The 21,702-nt window shown below is 37.7% G+C and overlaps 1 protein-coding gene across 1 annotated transcript in view; it reads left to right on the top strand.

Annotated features, from left to right (window-relative positions):
* Nucleotides 1-3,773, top strand: part of LOC139730823 (CDC42 small effector protein 2-like) — a 37,978-nt gene extending 34,205 nt beyond the window's left edge. Inside the window, exon 5 of the mRNA XM_071641696.1 lies at nt 2,038-3,773. Coding sequence (XP_071497797.1) covers nt 2,038-2,063 — 26 coding nt within the window. The 3' untranslated portion in view covers nt 2,064-3,773. The remainder of the gene's footprint in view (nt 1-2,037) is intronic.
* Nucleotides 3,774-21,702: the final 17,929 nt, after the last annotated feature.

Below are 21,702 nucleotides of genomic sequence, written 5' to 3' on the forward strand. Positions count from 1 at the left end.
TTGGAAAGTCCATACATTGTACATTAATAAAACATGAATGTATGCATTTTTTACCATCTTATTGGTTGAATTCAAATATGATATTGTCACAGAGGTTAGAGTGAAGGATAAGGATTGTGAAAATGCATGTAACTCAATTTTGACAAAAGTGTGGGTTAGCACTATATTGCACCGACCCCCTCATTTCTTGTACACACAATCTCTTCTACTTCTTTTTTGTTTCTTTTTTTTCTTCCCAAAATAAACCTGACTGTCTCTACAAAAATAATGATGCCCTATGCAGGCTAAGTAAAGAATGAAAATACATGTACACTGTAGTAGACTGGATGTTTTCCGAAAGCTTTGGCATGGTAACCCATGCTGTGGGTATGGGGAACTGTTCAAATACTTGATGGATCTTGATGATTTCACACTGTAAAACTATTGCAAAAACTTGCTGCACTTACACAATCATGTGATAGAAAGTTGCCAGTGTGGGAAAGTTAATGCTCATATCGAATATCATTTTAATCGTTTACCGTTTCATTATATACGGGTGGCCATGACACACTAGTAATCAAACATATACTGTCCTACAATGTATTTTTTGTGCAGTTGATTAGCATTGATATTGATGACTGTAGATCCACATACAATTTCAAGTGCCAAAGGTTTGGCTGTCTGTTGTCATAGAGACACGGAAACAAGTGCATATGATCAAAAAGCTGTAGTTCCCAATTTTTAGAAGAAAAGTTTGAAGAAAAGTGTCAGTGATGTAAAAGGTCATATCTCCTGCTATAATCATGCTTCCAGGAAGTATACATTATGTTGTTTACATTGGTGTAGAATATTTGCAATGTCACTTAAATTTGCCCTTTTGCAAAGTGTCAAGTACATCACAAGGGTATGTATGTATGTACCGGTTTATACAAGGAAGTGTATAATCATGGTTGCAAGGAAACGTGGGGTTGAAAAGGAAGTATTCAAGCTGAAGATTTAGAAATGTATTTCCTGTCAGAAGTAGCTCGTATTGCATACCACTCACTGCATTTCAGCTGCAGAAAGATGGTCAAAAATCCTGTAGTCCCGTCCACACACTGCCAACATGGCAAGCATTGCGTATGATAGGTATTCCTTTTATGATTGCCCTCAGAAACAAAAGGTGTGCTATCAGCCTTGTACGTTTTATGTGAAACATGCTTTCATGTATCTTGTGTTAACGAAAGTTATTCCTGCCATACCAACATCAGAGATGAATGCAGATTCTTAATTCCATAATGAATGAGAAGATTCAAGTTCAGTGTGTATAAATATCGGAACTTTTAGCTTAGAATCAAGCGGAGTAGATTTCATAGGATGGCCACCTAATACATGTTTCTCTCTACATGTGATGCGTCATGTCGGCGTATGATCTTCGGTTGGACACAGTGAAGGTTGTCTCCTCTTACCCTTCTATAAGTGGCACCTTGTAGGATGAGCCATGACTGGCCATAAAACCACAGAGCATGGCAAGGTGTATTGTATCACCTGCCCATCAGAAAACTTGCAGATTAACAGACTTTGACAAGGAAGGACATGTTTTTCCCCGGTTTGGGAAAATATTGGGTGTGAATTTTGTGTTAAAGAAACTTCATTGATAAACTAGCTTGACCGACAAATCCTGATGGTACTTATCATATTTTCCAACCTGTAATATTCAGCGATATGAATATAGTTGGTAGCACTTCTGAGCAATGTGCTTAAATTGCCACTCACATCTGTTGCTCTGTAGCTACCAATATTACATTTTTTCCCCAAAATGTATCTCGTTGTCTACGTACTTTGCTTTTGACACTGTTTATTTATATGTGAATGTGTTATGAAGTGAAGCAGAAAAAGAGCATTTTCATAGTGGTAGAGAGTTTCGGCATGAAATAAACATACAAAAGATATATGTATCTTGATACAAATTTGATATAGAGCATCCATTTTAGTTGATACTGACTGTCAACATTGCTATAAAACATGCTAACGGTGTATATCTGTCTTTCTGTCTCTCTGTTTTTTCTCTCCAAACAGAAGATACATCAACGACAGAAGAGTGATGTGACCTCCCCGTCAGAAGGTCATCCTGTATATCATCCTGTACAGTCTTTTTTTTTTCCTTTTTTGGTCTTTTTTATTTTCGTTGCGGGATGGCATAAGAGATTAACAGCAAGAACTGCGAGGAAGGCACACGGTTATAGAAGAGAGAACAATACCGAGTAATTGTGCGCATCAGCAGGTCGACATGATTTCATTTCATTTTAGTTTACAGCGTTTTACATCACTAGATTTGACGAACAGCAAAGATCATCATATATATATGTGTGTGTCCCTTCTTCTTGTAAATATACCATGAAGTGTATCAATAAGGTGTGGTCGACGATGACAGCTCCTCCGTAGGTCGGCCGCGGAGATCGTTCTGCGGACTTGGCTTACGTAAGGTCACGATGTCTCAGTGAGTGAAACCAAGGGCTTTCAGCGTACATGTCGGATGCCGTGTTCAGACACAACTGCGAGATGGGAATTTCGTGGATTTTTTTTTCTTGTCCTTTTTTTTTTTCTGGATTGCACCATGTAAACGTGAGCTGTTGTGCACGGAGAACATGATGTTTGCAACACGGTACAGGAGGACATGGGACTGAGTCATTTGCGGGTCGCTCCAACAACATTGGATTCCTTCGCACGCCAAACTGAGTCAGGAGAGCAATAGGGTAGCATGAAATCACGCCAGCAGCAAATCACCGAAATTTTGCAGACTCAGCCAGCACGAGCGCCAGCATGAGATGAGGGAGGATCGCCAACTGTCTTGATGCTGGGACTTGCGCAGCGAGTCGCGGATGGTCGAATGAAAAGGTGACAGTGGTAGAAATTATAATAGGTACTACATGGCCAACATGATTGGAGCCCATGAGCAGTAGTTGGTGGTAGCACAAATTTTGTAGACCATTCAGTGTTTGTGCTCCCCACAGATAAATCTTTGAAGAAATGCTTTTAATAATTAATGAGAAATGGGCATTGCATTGCTTTGAAACACAGAACAGAGCAGAAAAGGAATGCAAAAGAAGCAAAGGGAATGTTTTAAAAAGCATTCAGTATGTACAAACCAGTGTCATAAATTCTATCATGTATCTTAATAGATAAATCTGAGGCCCCATGTTTGCATGTGATTGTGGAGTATCGAATAGAGGCTGTGATATGTTGTAATGTTAGTGAGAGCGTTTGGCTGCACGGAAGAAAAAAAATCCTAGGACAAGGGACTTCCGTTAAAATGCAGATAGATGGTAGGCAGCCTTTCTTTTTCAACTCAATGAAATTTGATTAGCTTATCGACCCAATTTCCTATATCCCTGGCATGCTGTAACAGACACCCTATTCAGTGCCACACAGCAGTTTGAACATGTCCCTGCTGTTTTACTGCTGCTTGAATTACTGTATGGCTTCCGTACTGTTGATTGCAGACGAGGATGTGCTTTTTATTGAAGTCACATCCAAAAGTACATTGTATACACAAATATCTGTGTGGATGTTTAATTTTGCTGTGAATTTTCCAGTCAAAACTTGTCTTGTCACTTTCCTCGTTATGCCATTTGTGTAGTTTGCATGCAATGTCCCGGGGTTGAACAAGCCAAAACAAGTTCTTTGATTAAATTGATCAGTCCTCTGGGTAGTGGCTGTGCATGGCACAGAAATACATATCTAGAATTTTGTGTATATATTTAAAAAGAAACACAATTTTGAGCGTGACTCAGTTTAAGATTATAGGCCAACTGTCAGTTGATAAAACTTGACTGGTACAGCAAACATCTACTAGTGGTCGATATGGGAGTGAAATTACATCAGCAACTGCTTACCCGGCCCTGGTAAGGTTTCAGTAGGTTGATAAATAAACAAAGCAACTTGTCCCGTGGCTGCTAAAGTTGCCCCAATGAAATTGGTAGTGTCAGATATTGCATCCCAGCCATGTAGAGTTCTATTATTTCGTATGTTCTTTCGACCTTTTTAAGACATGTGAAAATACATTGTACTTTAATAGCGGGTGCCAGTGTCATTTTGTGTGGGACGTTTGACCATTGCTCACATCCCCAAAAGTTGAACTCCCATGGAAAAAAAGAAAGAAAAAATAATAGAAAGGAGAACAAAATCAGAAAGTGTGGTTTAAACTTGATTAGCCACCCATTTCCTATTGACCCGATAGGAAGGGATATTCAACCATCCACAATTTCCCTTCCAGCTGTGAGGCACTGAAATGTGTCTTCCTTTGCTTTTGAAACAAACCCTCTCTTTTTCTCTTCAAATCAGCCAGCTTTACGGTCATTGGCAAGTTTATTGCCAGGCCTAGGAATAAATGTTGATGAGATGAGTTCTGTGAACGAGCTCGGCAGTGCATGGTCATGGATTTCAGTTTGTCTTTGGCGTGCTTCTGAAGGCAAATGCTTGCTCCCTTTGGGAGAATGAATGAAAATGGACAGAAACAAATGTGCAAAGTGGAGTGTCTGTAAGTCTACCATTGTCATCTATCGTAATCAGGAGCGTAGTATTTGTAAAAGTGGCAAGCAGCCATCGGAATGATGCGTCTGCGTGGTGTGTGGGTATCTTAGCCTTGTGGAGTGGTTTCATACAGCGTAAAAATGCAACAAAATATCTACATTTCTTCTTTGTGTCTCTGAATTATTTCATGTGTAGAATCGTGAGCATGTGTATATGCAATATGAATCTCTTCGGAATGATGATGGATTTTCTTGTGAATATTTATAAAGCAAATAAGGAACAGTATTTTTAGTGCTTCCACTGAGTAGGATAGTGAGCAAGGAACAATGTGATTTCAAGTGCTTGATTTGATTCGATTCTAGACTGATGGAATCAATTTGACTATTTTTGTTACAACTAGAACAAATTTTATCATGAGATTTCTATTGAAATTATTTACTTTTTATATGAATGATGAGTGTTCGAGATCAGGAATGCATCGAGACCTACGCTGATTGTGGACAGGGAGCTGACGAGTTTTGTGCAAATGAATTTGAACGACGTGATCGCAGTCGTCACGCACGTGTGATGTCATTTTGAAATCTGTGTGAAATAGTGCAAGTAAAATTGCATCAAGCATTGCAAGTCGTTGTTCCAGTGTCTATTTGTTTATCGATCTCCACGACTGGTGGTTGTCTTTTTTCTTTTTAAACTATTCTGCGTGGAATTCTCAAGGACTATACATTTTCACCTCTGCATATATGTAGTAGAAATAAACAAAGGAGGACTCTATATGTACATATTTTGTTCTTTCACATCCTGTTTACTTTTATTTTCTCTCATTTTTTTGTAATCAAACAACAGTCTCAGCTTTTGTTTTGATATCTACACCTTGCTTCGTCTTTTTTAAAAATATGTTTATTAGTTTAAGGACAAAACTTTTAAGGAAAAAAAGCTTGACAGAAATGGAAAGGCAACTTGATTGATTAGTGGGAAAGTAAAAAGTCTAGTGTTGGTTGTTTTTCATTGCAATCTGAGTGATGTTCTGCAGGGACAAATTGTCACCACCAGGCCAGAATGGTTTTTGCCAGTTATTTGTTTCAATTTGTACCCTTACTGGAGAGGAAACGATAAGGAAAAATAGTCAAGGAGTATGATTTAGTGGGCAAATTATGTTCATGTCCACCCCAAATCATCTTTACAATCAGGTTAATGGCACGGACTTCGCAAGTACATTGGGTTTATCCCCTGCCATCTTAAAGGTGTTTTCGCTCGCTTGCAGTCAAGAGCTGTGCATGATGTAATTGTCTAGAATTAGAAAAATGCTTAGGGCTGTGTTCAATGTCCTTAAATGGCACTTCCTGTGGGCAAATATTTCCATAATAGGCAGGGAAATGAGGGCATTGTAAAAATATATGCGCAGAGAACATGACACTCTAACAGTGGCCTATGCCGTCAAACAGGCAGATTGTTTCTACACTGTTGTGCCTGACATTGTGTAACAGGAGAAATGTTGTATTGTATTGCAACTCAGTGAGTGCCCAAGCATTTGATAATTCACAGAAGCTTATGATGAGGGTAGTCCCCATCAGTCCCAAAGCAGATGAGAAAACAAGAAATAAATATATATTAATACACGAGTCTGAAATGCTAGGAAATGCTAGGAAATATCTGATGTTTGGTCCTGTTCATGAAAATTGTGCATGACTTTCATCTAGAGAAGTTCTCTCTTGAAATTCATCCGCTTTCTCAGAGGTGAGAGTTTTCCCTCTAAAAGAGTCATTTTTGCATGATGTCTTCTAACATGCTCTATTCCAGGAGTGGTTGATAACCTCACCCCTCGTATCAAAAGGATTGTTGCGTAACACCATGATTTACAAATTCTAAAGGAATTCAGGAAGTTGAGTGTATATTTAGCTTGGGGTGTGAGCTGGTTTTTATACTGCTTCTGTAGATTCATATGTCAATCAAAGGGTCACTATCCACGATTTTTGCATGATCTCAGCATTTTCATTTCTGATTATCAGTTTCTATACTATTTTATTTCTTGTCAAAAGGCACAGCTTGAAAATGGATGAACAAAGAATTATTATGAGGCCTGGACTGACCCATTTGTCTAATGTAGACTTATGAATGATACAGATATTGTGAATAAGGAGCTGTTTGGGTTCAGATGAGAATTTGACTCACTATCAATCTTGAAGTTACTGGATTTAAGTCCATGAAAGTGCAGCAGTTGTGCCAAAGGGTTATACACTGCAGATTTCTCAGCGCCCAAGAAATTAGCAGATTATGAAAAGTGGGGAACATCATCCTTAGATCAGCGGTTCCTTCACCTGATGTTCAGTTGTTATTTCGCAAAATGTTTACAGTCCTACAAAGAGAAAAGATGCCGCTTACATTCTAGGTATTTCTGCTATCCCACTGTTCTGATTTTCCACTGCTCGTTTGCTTATTCAATAACCCGCTAGATACGGTACACAAAAGCATATCAGTGTTTTCATGGCTTATTTCTTTTTATAGCACATATTGATTTGTAGGGAGAGTGGTATTGGTTTTACTGATGATTAAAAAAAAAAAAGTGATGAATAATTATTCTACACATTATTGTACTTTTTTTCCTTCTTTCAGACTCCTACTTTTCCAACATCTCAATATTTCTTCCATTTTTTACTCTTTTGAATCGATCTTTCCTTTTATCCTTGTTGCTTGATGTAAATATATATATATTATATTATGTGGTCTACGTATATAAGAAATGAAAAGAAAAAAACTCTACATGAAGAATTTTAATATGTATGACACATCCTGTAATCATGTTTGTACATTTGTGATGATTTATAAGTGTACTTATTGCAGTTAGAATGGTAGCAAAAGGGAAATATATGAATCTGTGGAAATTTGAATACAGATGTACAGAGTGGATGAGGTTTGTGAGTGAGGTATGTAGAGAATATTGGTGATATTTCATTGTAGCATTTGGTTTAGAACACTGAATGTTGTTACAGATGTACAATGTACCAGTTGTGATGAAAAAAAAAAGTATTTTGCCATTCAATTTTGTAGTGAAAGAAACATAAGTTGTTGATTATTGATCTTTTCCTTGAAGAAAAACACATGCTAAAAACAAGCTTACAGTCTTTGTCTTTTTGTTGTTGTTTTTACCCTCTTTTTTCTCTTCTTCCCTGACATTGAAATAGAAATTTTCAGTCATATGTACTTGCCACTGTGGGATATGTACTTACTTGGACTTTCTTGAAATCAATTGGTGACTGGGTGCTGAGTGGCTCTGTCATTTTTTTTTATAATTAAAATCAGAATTTTGCACATATAAACTTTGGAGACTGACATTCTGGCTAGTCTCAGTTCCAGACAGGCATCTTCCAGAAAGCAGTATGCCCCCTGGGTGCAAAAATCACCCCTGCCAGTCAGTAAAGCAACAACCTGTGTTGTGGCTATTTTAATACTTAAATCAGCCAGGATTATCTCTTTGCCCATGATAGGCAGTAGACAGCTAGAATGGCATGTTTGGGTTTGTTGTTTGTAATAAAATGGTCAACAAAGTCTAGCAACAAGACTAAATTGGTAACCTGAAATAAAACATGCATGTTGGGAGGATGAACTGTTACCCAATGCTATTTAAAATCTATGGTAAGGCCACTGTAACAATGTTTGTGACTGCGCAGGACATGTACACCTTATATATGTGCAGTCTTGTCCGGAAATATAACTGTTTGTCGTTACATTGTGTCTAAATTTGCATGGCATTTGTTCTGAACTTAACCTTTATGTACTTTGCATGTCGCAGAGCAGGAAGAAAAGAAAAATCCTCATTATTTTTTTTGTTGAGAGCCAGAAACACTTTCAGCCTCACAATGATATGCAGAGAGCTGGGGACTTGTGATTCTCAGTTTCAAGCATGTACCCCACAGAAAATTTATACCACAGAAAATTTATACCACGCCCTGTTGTGTAAGGGTCCATATTGAAAAAGGGCGTGAAGATTTAGAAAACTGTTTCACAGGGAGTTTTGGGGTTTGTCCGTTTTAAATGGCATGTTTCTATTTAAATAGCATTTTATCAAAGGTGTTAACTAATTAAAACCATGAACATGATGAATTAGTTAGGGCGTGTCAAAAATGCAAATTCTTCATGCAACACGATTAACTTCAGTGTCAGCATAATATCCAGCAACTTGACGAAATGAGTAATGAGATGAAAATTGGGTGTAACCGACTTTTAATGAAATACATGCATTGTAACATGAGAAGCTGTCTATGTGCAAGGGAGGAACTGCTACCGGATAAGTAGTGTATGTACGATGCACATGGCGACTGAGACACTTTTGCTGTATCTCTGGCCGATGTGGTATTAATGTGTGCCTGCTTTTTGTTTTGGTTCTGTTTAAACCCTATCATTCATCAGGTTACTAAGGAAAAAGAAATTTTCTATTCTGGTTGGTGTTTTCTTCAGTTGCAATGTACATGTATATGTTACTTCAAACATGGGGTGGGGGGGGTGGGGGGGGGGGGGGTGGGGGTGGATTAGGGAACTCTTACTTTGAGCATATGTAAGGCCCAAACATAGTTTGAGAAATTGCTAGGACAGAAGAAAAAAAAGGAGGTACCAAATTTGGCTTGTCTTTCAAGATTATAAGGAAAGAGACGTCATGTAGAATGTGTGGAAGTAAAATTTCAAAGCTGATTGATTGTACGTGTAGTCCCACACAAGTGTATCCATGTTGGTTGTGTTAATCTCAAATTATCCCACGGTGGTCATTCGTTCTGTCTGTCTTCTGACTTTGCAAGTTGCCACAGTTGGGAATATTTCAGCGTTGTGTAGTTCATCATTTTGGAACAGACTTTAGCCAGTTATTCAGGAAATATATGGAGTAGTTTCGTTACCCAAAGTATAATGGGGGCATTAATACATGCCATGCTTTTGCTAAATATAGAAGTAAGCTCTCTAATATGCTCGAATTTTGTTGTACATGCATTTTTTTTCTTTTTCTTGTATGGAAACCTATTTGGCATTTTGCCACACGGGAAAGATTAATTGAATTATACAAGCACAGATGAAAGGGATATATGATAAGATAAAAATGCCAAATCAATGTTTGATATCAAAATGTATTGATATTCTCCCAAGAATATCGCCATTTCATAGCTCTGTTTCATTTTTTTTTTCTTTTTCATGTATGTATGTCAAGTGGTTGCTGGTTTTGAAGATCACATCTACTAAAACAATTGATGAGGTGATAAAATGTTGTGTCAAGGGTCAACAATGTAGACCTAGGGTAAGCTTTGTGTGTATTTTTCCATCTTGAATTTTATGAAATTTCTGTTTTTGCAGGCAGATCTCACCAATGGTGTAGACATCAGTGCATGTAGTTGGAAAGAGGAGAAAATGTTAATTTTTTTAAAAGAACTTCTGTTGTTCTGTCTAGTCTATGGAGTGGTTTATGATTTCTGTACTAAGCTGCTATTTTGTTTGATTGCAATAATATTTTGGAAACAAGTGAAAGTAACCTTAGTCTTCTCGCTCTTATTTTGTGCCTTGGCTTGGCTGTGATGTATCTTTGTATATGTACGTGTGCTTGGTATGCAAATCATCTTTGAAGATGCTCTTAAACATGGTGGTAGAAGAATCTTAAAAAGAAAAGACATTGTCAAAAATTTCTGACTTAGCTATTAGCTGTATAATGTTCAAATGAATGAAAAGAAACGCACATCACATAAATGCTTTGAAATTATGCTGTCATTATCAAAATATCTGTGGCAATTATCGCATGTTCTTTTTTTAAAGCATTTTTCATTTGTTTTCAACAAATTCATCCATGGTTTATCATTCGTTATATCTTCCCATAATATCATCTTCATATCATATGGGAGACAATTAGTTGTGTTTGGGACCACTGGAAACATTGTTAAACTTTTCCTTTCATTGATACACCTGTACACATAAGAGATATTGTACCAAGAACTGTGAAGAAAACGTACAATTCATGCACACTCTAAAGCTCATTCAGATTCAATTGATAGATTTACATTTCATTCAGAGGCACCCCTGAATCAGATAATGCTATGCATGATGATAAAAACAAAAACAAAACGGATGCTGCAAATTATGATATCATGCCATGTGTGGAGTGTTGTGTGTGACATCCCATGCCAAACTTAAAGGACCAGTTCACCTTCGTAGACACGTGGGTTGAGTGAATGCAGCAATATTACTAGAACACATCAGTGAGAGTTTGAGCAAAATCAGAAAATCCGTTAAAAAGTTATGAATTTTTGAAGTTTCTGCTCCGTCACGGCTGGATGAAAAGACTGCTATAGCTTGTGATGTCACGTGAGTACAACAATATAAAGAAAGAATAAAGAAAATTCATCATATTTCCATTTTTCTCGCATAACAAAAGAACACTCGACTTCTCTCTTTCAGAAGGTTGGGGGAATAATATTGCCCTTAACATACGTCAGTAGCAAGTCGAAGAAATGTGCACTTTATTCAAAAAGTAAAGTTTTGTGAAATTCTTTTTTAATTTTCCTTATATAGTTGTACGCATGTGACATCATACACTGTAGTAGTCTTCTCTTCCAGCAGTGACTGCGCAGATACTTAAAATATTCGTAACTTTTGAACGGATTGTCCAATTTTCCTCAAACTTTCACTGATGTGTTCTACTAATATTGCTGCATTCTCTCAATCCTTATGTATATGAAGGTGGACTTGTCCTTTAAACATACCGGTAATTCATCAGTAGTACATTTATTTTGTATGTTGCAGTGGTTTGGAAATCAAGTTACGTTTCCGTAGTCATATATATGTTGGTAGATTTCACTTTCTGTGCAGTTTGGCTCTGATAATTGGTGTCTAATTGACAAATGTGGGGGAAAAACAAAAGGAATTACCTACCCAGAAGAAATTTAATGGCTCTGAAAGAAATACAAAACCAAGTGTATTGGTGTCTCATTTTGTTTCTGCTTTGTTCCATTCATGCATGTATTCACGTTGTGGCGAGGTAGAGGCATCCAAGATTTTAATAATACATGGCTTTTTTCATGTCGGTCTGTTGTGGTGCATGAAGGAAGAGCTGCGTAATCGAGGGGAGATCACGAATGATGACCACTCATTTTCGGGAATGGTGGTTAGGGAGTGGTCAGTGACATTTGGTGGGGAAGTCAAAAAAATTCTGAAGAGAGCAAAACTGGGAGGTACCTTCTTCACGGACAATGCCTTGAATTCCATGAGGTCAATAACTGTCAGCGACAAGGAAGTATTACTCCAGTCTGGGGTAAACAGGAACTTTCATTTGTGATAATTGATAGCGGTGAACAGGGCGCACTAGAAGGTGGCAGACATACATGACAAGCATTTGCTGGTTGTATTTTTCCCCTGGTCTTCTTGAACACATTGTAAATTTTGGCTCACTACGAATGATCGTTCCTTTTGCAAGACGTGAACTTTATTTTTAGACTGGGGATTGCTGTTGCATTCATTGCAAAAAGACATTTCCTGGAATTCAGCTATTTGTTATGCGAGTGATTCATCTGTATTAAGCAATAAGATGCCATTTCAAAATAGCGAAATTCCCAAGTAGATATGGCAAAGATAAGGTTGTGTTTTAGTGTGTAGAATTAGATATTTGATTGTAACAAAAACACAAAACAAAACAAGAAAACTTGATATTATTTTTGCATTTTAATTTGATTCATTTCTAATTGTGTATATGTAAATTTTTTCAGTTCAACTGCTAACTACCTTTTGGGGTACAACCAGATTATTCTAGTCATTTGTTGCTGTAATTACAAATATATAATAATACTTCTCCACTTTATTTCTCCTTCCATAACTTTAACCATGTCCAGAGTTAATTATTTATTTTTCTCAAGGAGATATGAATATGTGTATGTTGATTAGATTTGATTTAATTGGATGTATCAAAGATTAATTCTGTAGAGCTGTTACTATGAAATCATGGAATCCAGTTTGCATGACATAGTTGCTGGAAAGCTTGGCAAACCTAGCAAAAGTGTTTTTGTTGTCTCGAAGCATTTGTCATAAAAGTGGGCATAGAATTTGAATACATCTTTGCTTTGGGTCAGTGAAAGACCAGAGTTTGTTACACTAGTCAGTTTTATCAGTAGTATTGCACAGTTGAATTTGTGTTTTCTGCTTAGATGATGAAGTCCTTCACATATTCATTTTTATTTTATTTTTCAATAATCTTTATTTGATTTCAATGATAATCACATAATATTCTTTGTTTTTTTAATGTGTGCAACAAAATACAATCAATAGGATCATTGAAACAAAGCATATATGCAACAAAAACATCACATCTTCACACCGACATGTACAAACTCACACCACCCAACCCCCATCACACACACATACATACGCACAAAATGTCTCTGTTTAAGATTGATTCACGGGCGACAGGCGAAAATTTGGTGATGGTATTTACATGATGAAAATTTGCCTGCATTGATGATAGGAAAAGATGCTGTCAAAGCAATGCTACGTTGAGATGTGGCTTTAAGGTGAAACAAACTTGTAGATTATAATGAATACATGTACTATTGTGGATTCTATGTAGCAGGAAATGCGGAATACCTATTACACAGCACCGGCTCCCACACTTGTATGGGTCTTGATCTGCGCTGTGCTGATTTTTGGAAAAATGACAGGAACCCAAACGACCCTCTTTCATCATTCCAGCCAAGAATGGTTTCAACACTCACTATTCCTTGCTTCCTTGGAGGGGCGACGCCCTTCCTATATCTTTGCATCAACCCCCCTCCCCCCCCCCCCCCCCATCTCTCTCGATCTCCTCCCCCACCCCCTTCTCTCCTTCTATTGCAAAGAAAGATGTAAAGAGCACGGAGAGGAAATCGGTTTGATGGTTCCGCCAGACATGACAAAACAGCGCAGGCTTCTGGCATGATTCAGACTTGTTTGGGTTCTTTCGTCAGAGCAGTGAAGTAAAATGACCCCCTCCCTCCATCCCCCCACCCCACCTCAAGCACATTGCCAGCATAAAGCTCAATCAGCAACCCCACTGTATGTCGTCGGAGAAGGGTTTCATGTTGGTTTTTCGTCAGAATGTTTGCACATAATGTAAAAATAGCCGACAATGACCTTTGCCATGAATGTCAGCATAATTATGTGGAAACTTGCACTGCCAAAACTGGACAAAATAATACTGCTTTAAATGGTCCCATTTCAGTTTAATGATGTAATTAAGCCACTAAAATTGCATTACTCACCATGTGTCAAACTGAATTTGATAAATATAGAGCAAAATCTGATGAACAGAATCATAGAAGAACATCAAAATCCGGTGTAAGCATGTAATTGAATTCTAAAGCTTCATATGTTTTCACCGAATACATGCACATTGGAAAAGACAATATCATCACTTCCCATTCTCCCATTGGTTTGTGCACAAAAGTATTGTTAAAAGGTCATGCTTTTGTGGTCAGTGATTCATCGACTGCAATTTCCTTAAAACAAAAACAAAAACAAGGCATCGATCGTTGCTAGGCTTTAGCAGCTAACAGTAATTTGATGCAAAGGATATGAAATCTTCTTATTGATTTTGTGTCAAAAGCAGAAATTCTATGAAGATTTGTACACAGGTCAATGGCCTGAGGCTTATCTATGACATATTCACTGCTGCCAATTTGAACATGCAGTTGCAGCAACATCACTGATTTCCAAATAAGATATGGGGAAACTTTAAGATTCAATAATTTTCCCCAAATATATATGTGGATTGAGCACCTGCAGCAATATACAGCACACATCAGTGAAAGTTTGAGAAAAATTGGATAATCCGTTGAAAAGTTTAGAATCCGTTGAAAAGTTGAGAATGTGTAGTGTCGGTGCCAAATGTTTAATTTTTTTTATATCGTTGTCCATGCGTATTGTCACAAAACGTTGCAGTCTTCTTATTCTACGCTAAAACTTTACAAAGATTCATAACTTTTCATCAGATTGTGCAGTTTTTCTCAAACTTCACTGATGTGCTTAACTGCTGCATTCCCTCAATCCACATATTATATATTCGAGTTTCACTCTCCTTTAAAATGACACATGAACGTGGTGTGGACTTGCTCTTTACCAAGCCTCTATGCCACTTCCATGTCTGTGGAGCTACTTCCGCAGTCGGTGGAAGTGGCTTGATTAGAAGCGTCGCTGATTATGATTTACTTCCACCAGATGTTTTGCAAGTGCTATTGTGGCTGGTTCCTTCCACAGGCTCAATTGTTTTTCACCTCTGGGAACCATAGGGTCTTTTTTACAAGCAGGAAAATCCCCACGTAACAAACAAAACAAAACAGGAAAGGGACTCTATTAGGAAGTCAGGTATGAGTGTGTGGGGGAGACATGAAGGCTGGTTTACTCATCAACCGTGTGCTCTTGTTGCCATGGTGACATTGTTGTTTCTAACATTGTCTGCAAACAAAGCTAGGCAGGCTAAGACTTGAAATATCCTCATTATACTTCACTCTGTGCCATGTCAGATATGTGCACATATCAATATATTCTCTCCCTCTCTTTCCTCATTATATGTAGATATATACGTGTATATCTATGCACTTAAACATTCAGTTGAATCACATGTGATACAAAAAATTGGAAAAACAAGTAGAGAACATGATGTAATATTCTTAATCTTTGTACATTTCACATTACACACGACAAACACACACACGTAGTTGTACACTATTATACACTTACGCATACACAGACACTCATAAGTAATTTGCATGGAAAACAAATTACACAAAGAGGTCTAAACTTTGCCATAATGTGATAGAGAAGCCCAAACTAGGAAAATGGGTCCCTTTTCCTCAAAATTTTGTACGTAGATGATTTGTGCTGCGCGAGTGGGTGTGTGGTGCATTCCAATTTGGAAGTGACAAATTAATGTTTCACTTTCTTTAATTGTTTACAAGGTCCCTCCGCCAGCAGACGAGGAAATCTGCTAATTTCTCACGCTTCCATATGTGTCAACTTATGGCCATGACTAGAATGATGTACGGTGATGTACAGTGCTCCATGATATGTCACATTACATCAAAACTTTTTAATACATTCAAAAATAAAAATCCACCCACCTGTGAAACTGTGATACCTCCCTTTCAAAATCCTAAAATGGAAAGAGTGAATTAATGTCAATGGTTATTGGTCCATCATACAAGATTCTCTTCGAAAATTGATGAGAGGTAGACCAAAAATAGGCCACAGAAAAAGAAGAAGAAAAAAAAAAAGAACGCAACAGAAAGTTTCAAATTGATCACATGCTACAGAGTGTGTGGCATTCTTAATTTGCTTCGGGACTACCTACTTAACAAGCTTATCGCATTTTAACAGCAGTACACGCCAATCAATCAATCAACAGAGAAATAAGCAGTAAAAGGCTGTGACAAGCTGGGTCGTAGTATGTGTTGCCAAAGTGAAATAGAATGGTATGCAAGGCAGCTTGGTCTGCACTGTAACTCTCCTTATTCGGTTCAAGCTGTACACTGCTGGATTTTGGCATATTTTTTTTTTCTTTTCTGTATACAATGTACAATAAAAAAGAGTCCTGGGGTCTGTTTTGTGAAGTCATCACATAAAAGTCTTTACATAAATCTGAGAATGGCCAAAGTCACTCATATGTAGCGATAGTCATGAGACTTTCAAATCATTTCATGAAGTCTCTCATAAGTGTGTCTTACAAGCAAAGAGTCTCTCATAAGACTTTCATGAAACGGACCCGGCCCTGCTGATCAAATTTAATCGGTAATCATGACAAAAGGCAGAACTGATGTAAGTTACTAAAACTGCATGGAAGGTGATTTGTTCCCCCCCCCCCCCCCTCCTTCTTTCATTCTTACATTTGCACAAAGTCACTCAGTGATCTGTCACACGTGAGGGGAAATCCACTGAGGAAGTGAACTGAATTAGCACATCCTTCATGTGTTCATATACCAGCTTTCATTCACGATACTTAACAGCGTTCAACTTCACCCCCCCCCCTCCTTCTCTCTCTCTCTCTCTCTCTCTCTCTCCCCCCTTTCTCTTGTAGCAAGCTCATTTGCATAATCTGCAACAAATATGGTCAGAGGTGAGCCCGCAGGTGGCAATCTGGCAAGAGTGACTCGGGATTTTGCTTCGCAACGATGAGACACTAGTTTATAGGGGAGAACATAGCGGTTTGTGAATATATGTGACAACTTAGGTCTCATACTGTGTGACCAATTTTGGACATGGAGGTCATGTGGTAAGCTAGTTGTATCCCGTCTATCAAAGCTGAGTGTAATCATTTGCGTGGGTGCGTATGAGTGTGAGTGTAAGCAGGTATAAGAATCTGTTAATATCAGCTCAACAGTCGCCATGGCGATTTGTGTCCTTCGAAAGAGGAAGTTGTTTACTTCCCCCCACGCTGTATTCCAGTCACCGTGAGGACGAAGAATTTTCTCCAGTAGTCGTATGTCACCTTGCATGTGTGTGTGTGTGTGTTTGTGTGTGATGTTATATTCATAATTTGTCAACCTAACACATACACTGGCAAAATCCTGCTTTAGTGGAATGGAATACATGGGTGTACTATTTACGCTATAAAGCCCACTGTGTCAAGTTCACTTTCATTATTACTTGTCGTGAATAATGAAATAACTCGTCAACAAATGTAACCACTGCAAAAGAAATCAAATAGACATTGAGATCAATTGGCACTCCTTTGCAATACATATCTTATAAAAACGTTCATTACCAGTACACTTTTATGATATGATCTACACGAATCTTCCCTATGTTAATATGGACACATTGTACAGTGAGGGTGTGCGTGTGTGCATGTGGTATGTGTCTGTCTGTCTGTCTGTATGCACTTTTCTACAAATACATATAGTACACAGATATCAACCAAATAAACTCTGCAGTAAGTAAATAATTGAATCATGAAGCATTTTGTAATCAAAGGGTACATACAGCATTTCCAATGATAGCACCATTCTGGTTCAAGATAAAAGTGTGCAATATCTTTCAGCACCTTTTTCCTCAAAACTTTTGATTATAATGTCTTAATATCAAAATGGAGAGGGGAAAAAAATAACAACTCTATGATGTGATACAGAGGGGCGTAACAGTGTAGCAATATCTTCTAAAATCACCCAAAATTCTCTTTAAGCCCTTCTGGCTCTTAACTGACGATACACGTATCTTCAAACATGACCGAATGGATGTGCACCACTATGGCTATTTCCCTTGTAAAGAGTCAATGACCCTTGTTTGTGTTCTAGCATCAAAAGAGGTGGTGGACAAGCAGATATTTTCTAAAACTTTTCTACAAACAGGTAGAATACATTTTTGCCAAGACCAAACATGCACTTAACAGACTCATCAAATGACAAGGTCTGGTCAGGTCTGGGCAGTGGCGGCACACTAAGATAATCTCAAACACGACTAAACATATCTACACATTTTGGGGGTAATCATCGGTCATTACAGCAATCTTATACATGTATTACGTCATCAAATGTACCTTTGTCACATCAAGAGCCCAACAAAGTGAAAAGCAACTCTATCCTCAAGTAGACTTCAATACGTACAGTGCACTGTACGGTGAACATGGTTATAATGAAATTCCGGTTACAACGAAGTAAAAATCGAGGCTCTAACATTATCCGCTCTATTTCTTTTAATTGTTTATTTGTTAGGTTAAAACGAAGGTTCGATGTAACGAAAGAAAACTGCTGGTCCCGAGGACTTCATTTTAACAGGAGTCATCTGTACATATAGACTAAAATTAAACAAACAAAAGAGTGACAATTTCATCAGAATTGGACATAAAATATGTGAGCTAGGGGACAATTTCTTTTGCTCTGTGGGTTCCCCCACATACGCACACTGAACAGTAGATTGAAATGAAATCAGACACACTGACCACAAATCACTTGTGCTGACCACTTAAAATTACACACACACTTGGGTGGGCAAATAGCTGAGTGCTTCTACAATCAAAACCCTTTAACATATAAAGAAATAGCAAGTTCCACAGAGGCAAACTATAATTGCATTCAAATCGTTTATTTTACAAAGTCAAGCTTGCAGCTTTTTGTGCATCCAAAAAATGCATAATACAGCAACACAAACCAATTCATGACAAAATTGCACTTAATCAGAAGTTTTTCAAACAAACTTTACAAAATGTAATATATATGCAAGTCACTTGTGAAACACGTTTAAAGGCAACAAATGGTAAAACTGAATGGTCAAGGTGAACAATATTATTATGCACATTGATTAGAAGTTATGGTACATAATGTATACGCCATATATTAAGCGAGGTTTTTATTTTCCTGAATTTTGCGAGTCTGGTGCTATTCGCAAATTTAACAACATGCAAAATTACTCACTCTGATCTTGACATCAATGCGTTGTACATGAACATTTCTCTGTTCAAGATTGTACTCCACAATCGCAAATTTAACCACTCACAAAGGTGTCAGGAAATCCGATTTGCAAAAAAAAAATAGACTGGCTAAATATATGGCGTATACAGTACTGGACATATTGTACACCAGATAGCAGTGTACAATAGTGTATGAATGAGTTTGCACTGCCATTTTCTGCAGTTTGATACAGCACAGGGTGACACACAGACCAGAAATCTACATCCATAGTATACCATGGTCATTGTGAAAACGACAGAAGATACACTGTGTTACTACATGCTGATATACACGAGTAACCTGCAAAATAACATTATTATTTCGTACATGTGGTGATGGTAAAAATATCCCATTATGCATAGTTTGATATGCAATGTCAGCTTCTGTACTCACACTTTTTTACCTTTGCGCAGCCATTGGCAAGTGGGTGCCTTTGTCTGTTGAATATTACACAGTACGAGAATATTCTCAATTAATTCTGTTTTGATATGTACATCCAGTACGAAACATTTTGTTATGGACTACGCCTGGGTCATGCAATACCATGACATTACAGCTGGCCATGTATATGTGACCCGCTACAACAAAAGGATCCTAAAGTCGCTGACGGGTGAGGTGAGAAAATCAAGTTTAAAGTCAGGTCATCAAAATCGGTCAAAACATTCGGATTTCTGTTTTTGACATAATTTTGTAGTCTAATGTATCTTCTATCATCTGCCGAAATCTCGAAGCTAAATGATCAAAGGAAAGGTAAGAAAATAGCATTTATCTGGGCCATGATTTTCCGACTTTCAACGGAACAGAAACGTGTCCGAAGATTTGGATTTAGTGCCGCAGCTAGACTCCACCCCTAGCAACAAGGGGGGTGATCTCATTGGTCAGTGCATGGCAACCTGGTTACTGATTGGTCGTGTCGTGCGTAGACCGCTGGGGCTAAGCTTGAATGAACATCGCGGAGGTTGCTAGGAGCATACCTTCTATTGTCAAACGGTGAAAACTCTCTTGCTTCCTCTTGATCATGATAGCGTCGGAAGGGAAACTTTGAAGGTGGTTTTCTCGAAACGCTGATTTCCTAAACCACTCGACATGCGCTAATAAAATTATTGATATCTCCGCAACTGACTACTTTTCTGAGTCATGTTATATATGACATTAAAGTGGAAGAGTAAGGGCATAATGTCATGTCATTTTCAGAAAATTGTCCTCCCCCGACTTTCGGATCCTTTTGTTGCAGCGCGTCACATATACATGCACTTGAATTGACTGCTGGATTCTTTGTACATTGATGTATATAGGCAGCAGTGCTATACACAATAAACAATATTAATAAACCATGCACTGAGAAGCTCTAGTTTATAGTAAGGATTGTGAGGTGGTAGGAATACGTAGCAATATTTGTTGAGGGGCACAGCCCCAAAGAAGATAGTGCAATATAAGTTACTGAGGAATTCATAATTTCACTAAATACATTTATTGATAGCATAGTATGGTGCACTATACCATGAATGATGTTACAGCATAGTACTTTTTTTTTTCCACCGGCATTTTGTTTTCACCTTCATCAACATCATAGCAATACTTATGCTCCGTCACATGTCGCTATGTAGACTAATCACTGAACAGGATTTCATTAATGAGGGATATGAAACCCACTATATTTTCACACATTCAAAGGTACATAAGTCAAGTAAACAAGAAAGCTAATACTAAGTAGGCAATTATTTGGACGTGTACATTGTACTTGGAAGTATTGCTGGGTTGACAAATAGTACCATATCAATTAATCTTTGGAGTGACTCATGAGTTGGAGAATTAAAATGGATTCTAATTTCATTTCAAACTTCCACACTGTTGTAATATTTTCTAATTTTTGTGGTTGATTACACTGCATTAACATACAGTTTGTATGAAAAAGTCCTATGAATGTCTTAGCACCAATTCAAACATTTTGTGACCAAGTTTCTTTGCATAACCTTAACTGTGACAGAATGCTTTTACTGCTATCAAGAAAGTAATGATACAGGCATTCAAAGTCTCATGACATCCAATCAGTCATGGACCATGTAATTATGTTCATGTATCAGACTATACGTAAATGTGTCAAACTCTGGAACATTAAACTGTCATTGGCATACCAAACTATGTTCAGAATCAAACATTAATTCACAAAAAACTGAAGTCTAAATCAAACAGTACTGGTGTGTCTTGTACTGCACTCAATCTTCACATACGACTTTGGCCCAAACTTTCTCAATGATACTGCAACATTGGCCCTCATTCAGCAAAATGAGCCAGAAATATTCTGTGGTTGATTTCTTTTCACTTTCTTTGCACATCTACGGCATCTACATGCTCGCAAAAGTTTGAAAACTAACAACATTCATAATTTCACTTCACAACATGGAACCTCGTGGCAATCAACCCGTTGAAGACGAGTCCCGAGAATACTCGGGCAGGTGTCTATGAGAAATGTGTGTTATAGCAAAATCAGTGGATCCTCAACAGGTTAAAAGACAGTAATGGTATGCAAACAAGATGCAATTTTCTATGCTGAAAGGAACCCATTCTCCTTTGACAGACTTTCACTAATCATGCTTGGAACTGACTTAGTTTCCTCATCGTTAAGCACCAAAATCAAACTGGGGACACTTTCTCCTAGCATGTAATTATGTTAACAAAGAAATAACATTCTTGGTAAAGTAAAGGATTTATGTAATTGGAAAAGGACGGAAGGATTGCTAATGTGCAAGATGGTGAGAAAGGCAAGAATAAAAACAAAAAT

The sequence above is a fragment of the Diadema antillarum genome, unplaced genomic scaffold (assembly GCF_040938485.1).
Source record: "Diadema antillarum isolate AM-2024a unplaced genomic scaffold, OU_Dant_1.0 seq00000338_RagTag, whole genome shotgun sequence".
Taxonomy (NCBI): Eukaryota; Metazoa; Echinodermata; class Echinoidea; order Diadematoida; family Diadematidae; genus Diadema; species Diadema antillarum.